Raw genomic sequence first — 3,831 nt, forward strand, 5'->3', positions numbered from 1 at the left:
CTTCCTTCCTTCCTTCCTTCCTTCCTTCCTTCCTTCCTTCCTTCCTTTCTTTCTTTCTTTCTTTCTTTCTTTCTTTCTTTCTTTCTTTCTTTCTTTCTTTCTTTTTTAGATATGGCCTTGGCTGTCCCGGACCTCACTGCGTAGGCTAGGTTGGTCTCAAAGTCACAGACATCCAGCAGCTTGCACCTCCCAAGTGCTGAGACTAAAGACTTTAACTTACCTTTGCAGGTCTTAACTATGTCATCCAGGGGCTGGGGGCGGAGCACTCTCACTTGACATTCTCCTGGCTCCTACCTTGCTTTGGAACGTGGCTGTGATGGGTATGGAGACAGCTACTCAGTGCAGCCAGCCATCTCTATGCAGCTGTGCCCTGCTGCTGGTCCTCTGTCCTATGTGTCCCTCTGCTGTCTAGAGTGCTCTCATGACTCCCGTTGTCTTTCTTTGTCATTCCTGTGAGGTTCTCCCCAACCACATCTCTTCTTCCTTTGCAGCAACATGTCTGGTCAAGCCTCACTTGGCAGTTTGTCTGAGGCAGCCACACCCCTGGGCCTTGGGTCTTAGTGCCATGGGTCATGTTACTCCTTCTCACTGACCTCCAGTTCCCCAGGGGTTAGCCACATCTCACTTTTCCCAAAGGCCTTTGGGGCTCTTACAGCCTGTAGCTCTGTACTTTCCACTGAACTCAGGGTTGGCCTCATGTTCACACCACCAGCTGCTTCCTAGTCAGCGCTGATGCTGTGATGCAGACTCTCCACAAATGTTTGTTTCTACACTTAGGTGATTGGTGCCGATCCTTAAAGAAGCATGTATTTTAGCTTTACATCCTGACACTACACAAGAACAGTGTGGAATCTCTCTTGACCTCACACATGCTTAGCATATGTCCCTGTATGGAGACTGTGTGGGAACATAGTGGAGACTAGCAAGGAGGTCTGTGATCTGCCCTTATAAAACAGCAAAGGTGAGACAGAAGCGTGCTGGGAGCTGTGGGGCCGGGATCAAGCAAATACAGTAGGTGCTGGCAGATACACAGTGCAGTGGGTGGCAGTCCTTGAGCCAAGGACATGACTCCTATCTGGACAACCAAAATCTGAGCTGTGTCTAGAACTAACCCAGAGTTCTCCTTGAGAACTTGATAGGTAGAGGTGTGATGTGGTTCATGCTATTTGGTTTTATTTATTTATCTGGTGAGTAGGTCATGTGATTTAAGTTAGCAAAAAGCCTTCCTCTAATTCTTGACCCAACGTAAATAAATTATTTTTAAAATCTATTTTATGTTTAATTTTTATTTTATGTGTATGGGTGTTCTGTCTACATGCGTGTCTATGCACCATGAGTGTGCTCGGTGTCTATGGAGGCCAGAAGAAAGTACCTGATCCTGGTTTTTTTTTTTTTTTTTAAAGATTTTATTTATTTATTTTTATGTATATGATGAGTACACTGTAACTTTCAGACGCAACAGAAGAGGGCATCAGATCTCATTTTAGATGGTTGTGAGCCACCATGTGGTTGCTGGGAATTGAACTCAGGACCTTTAGAAGAGCAGCCAGGGCTCTTAACCACTGAGATAATGGATGCCTCTCTCCAGAGAGGCAGGCGTGTGTGTGTGTGTGTGTGTGTGTGTGTGTGTGTGTGTGTGTGTGTGTGTATGCACACATGTGCGTGCACATGTGCATTCATATGGTGTTTCTTCTCCTGACCGTATGAACAGACAAGGATAGTCTCTGTCTTCATCGTAGGCCCCCGTGTCTTATAACTTTTCTAGTATCATAAAAATGCTCAGTGTCTTGTGTCAAATCAGATCAAAGTAAACGAATGCACAGGGCAGCAGGAAGAGTGCCCAGCGCTATGAAACTAAGACACTGTGAAGGTCCCACTGCCGTCTGTGAGCCTCGTGGCCTCGTAAACAGCGTCAGGTTGGGCTTCTGCGTTCTGTAAACGCAGGGCATTGTCTGACATAGCGCTCAGGCATGGCAGTGCATCTTAGCTTGACATCAACTAGTCTGTACCCTGGGCACTGCCATGTATCTTTCCAAGTTCAGTTTAGCCATCTTGAAACCAGGGTAACAATACTGTTGCCTTTAGAGCTATCCCAGACAAAACCCTGAGGTGCCTAGCTCTTCCTGAAGACTCATGACATTAACCAGAATGTCTGCATCACCTGAGTCTAGCAACAAAATGCTAGCTGGTTTTCTATCTTTTTTAAAAATAATTTTAATTTTATATTGTATGGGTGTTGCTTGAATGTGTGTCTGTGCAACTTTGCATACCTGGTGCCTGTGGAAGCCAGAAGGTGGCATTGGATATAGTCCCCAGACCTGGATTTACAGACACTTGTAAACTGCCATTTGGGGCTGGGTCTTCTGGAAGAGCCAGCACTCTGAACCCTGAGCTATCTCTCCAGCTCCTAGTTTTCTATCTTAGCCACACCACAGGGTATTCTGAATGTGTGATCTAGAATCCAGCCCGTAGGACGCATCCCAGGCTCTGCACACCAATGGCTGCTGCACTTTGAACGTAACCAGGCCGTGTTATTTCTGTGGCAGTTAATGTCCTCTGTCTCAGTTTGGTGTGAGTGGTGCACAGTGCCCTACTATAAAGCAAACTGCGTAAGAAAGGTGGGCTTTGATGTTTATAAAACATTATTATTTTCTTCTTAGGCTCGAGGGAAAAAGCGCCAGATAGGGTGGTTCCCAGCAAATTATGTCAAACTTCTAAGCCCTGGAACAAGCAAAATCACCCCAACTGAGCTACCCAAGACCGCAATGCAGCCAGCAGGTAAGGCATTTGCGGTCCGTCCGCTCCCGCTTGGGTTTCTCATCTAAAGCCTTGTGTTGTTTTCACGCATGCTTGTACTTGCTCTCTGTGGCCTTTCTTTGCTGAGCACCACAGAGCCCTCATTGGATTCTGCTGGAGCAGTTGGGAACCTGTGGCATTAAAGCCAGCTTTTTCTCTTGATTTCCTTCTAGCTGTTTAGACTGGGATCTGGACCATTGGGTTGGGCAACAGAGAGAGCCTTAAAAATAAACTTCTGGGGCCTCAGTAGGTCAAGAGCTGGAGCCGTGGGGGTCTGCTGGTCATAATATGAGAGGCAGAAATAGCTGTCATTTGCTGGGGACAGGGGGGATCACTGACCAGGCAGGGTGTTCTGTGTGTTTTCCTCGAGAGTGGACAAAGGCAGAGGGCTGCAGTCACTTGGTTTGCCTGCTTTCTGATCTAAGGCAGAGTTAGCTGTTCCCCTGACTGGACAGAGCTTAGGGGAGGAGCAGACTTCATTTTATGTCGTTAGGCCTCTGTACTCAGTGACATCTGTGGAGAGCATGAAACTTTCATTCCACCATCACTGTGTGATTGGATATGTGTAGTGTGCCCCTGTAAAATCAGCTTAAACTTGCTGTCCTTGTAAGAAATGTCAGGACCTATAAATGTGACTGACCTCTGATCCCCAGCTGGTCCTCTCTGTGTGAGATGAGGCCTTTTATAGGCTGTGGGGTGGGGTCCATCTGCTGTCCCCTAGGAAGATGTGGCAGTACCCTCTCCTGTCAGCACACGAGCCCCTCACGATGGAAGCCCCAAGGCATCTGCAGAAGTGAGTCTATTCTCTGAGCTAGAGAATTTGAGAACCCTGAAGCTGCACGAAGTTTGGTTAAGAATGACATCTGCATTCCATCCGTGGAAAGGCCAGGTCCGGGATTGCAAGCTCAGAACTAGAGCACATGTGTGTGATGTGCATGTGGCCCTGGGCTCAATCTTCAACATCACAAAAAGAAACGAAAGACAGTCAAGTGCTGTGGCCCCTGGCTGTCTGCGCTGTGCAGTGCTGTGGCCCCT

At 47.5% G+C, this 3,831-nt stretch overlaps 1 protein-coding gene across 2 annotated transcripts in view; it reads left to right on the top strand.

Moving 5' to 3' along the window:
- Window positions 1-3,831, top strand: part of Itsn1 (intersectin 1) — a 183,781-nt gene that overhangs the window by 135,486 nt on the left and 44,464 nt on the right. For both annotated transcript variants that reach the window (XM_028756410.1, XM_028756412.1), the window contains exon 27: window positions 2,661-2,778. In XM_028756410.1, the coding sequence (XP_028612243.1) occupies window positions 2,661-2,778 (118 nt within the window). The remainder of the gene's footprint in view (window positions 1-2,660; window positions 2,779-3,831) is intronic.

This window comes from Grammomys surdaster, unplaced genomic scaffold (assembly GCF_004785775.1).
Source record: "Grammomys surdaster isolate TR1022 unplaced genomic scaffold, NIH_TR_1.0 126118, whole genome shotgun sequence".
Lineage (NCBI taxonomy): Eukaryota > Metazoa > Chordata > Mammalia > Rodentia > Muridae > Grammomys > Grammomys surdaster.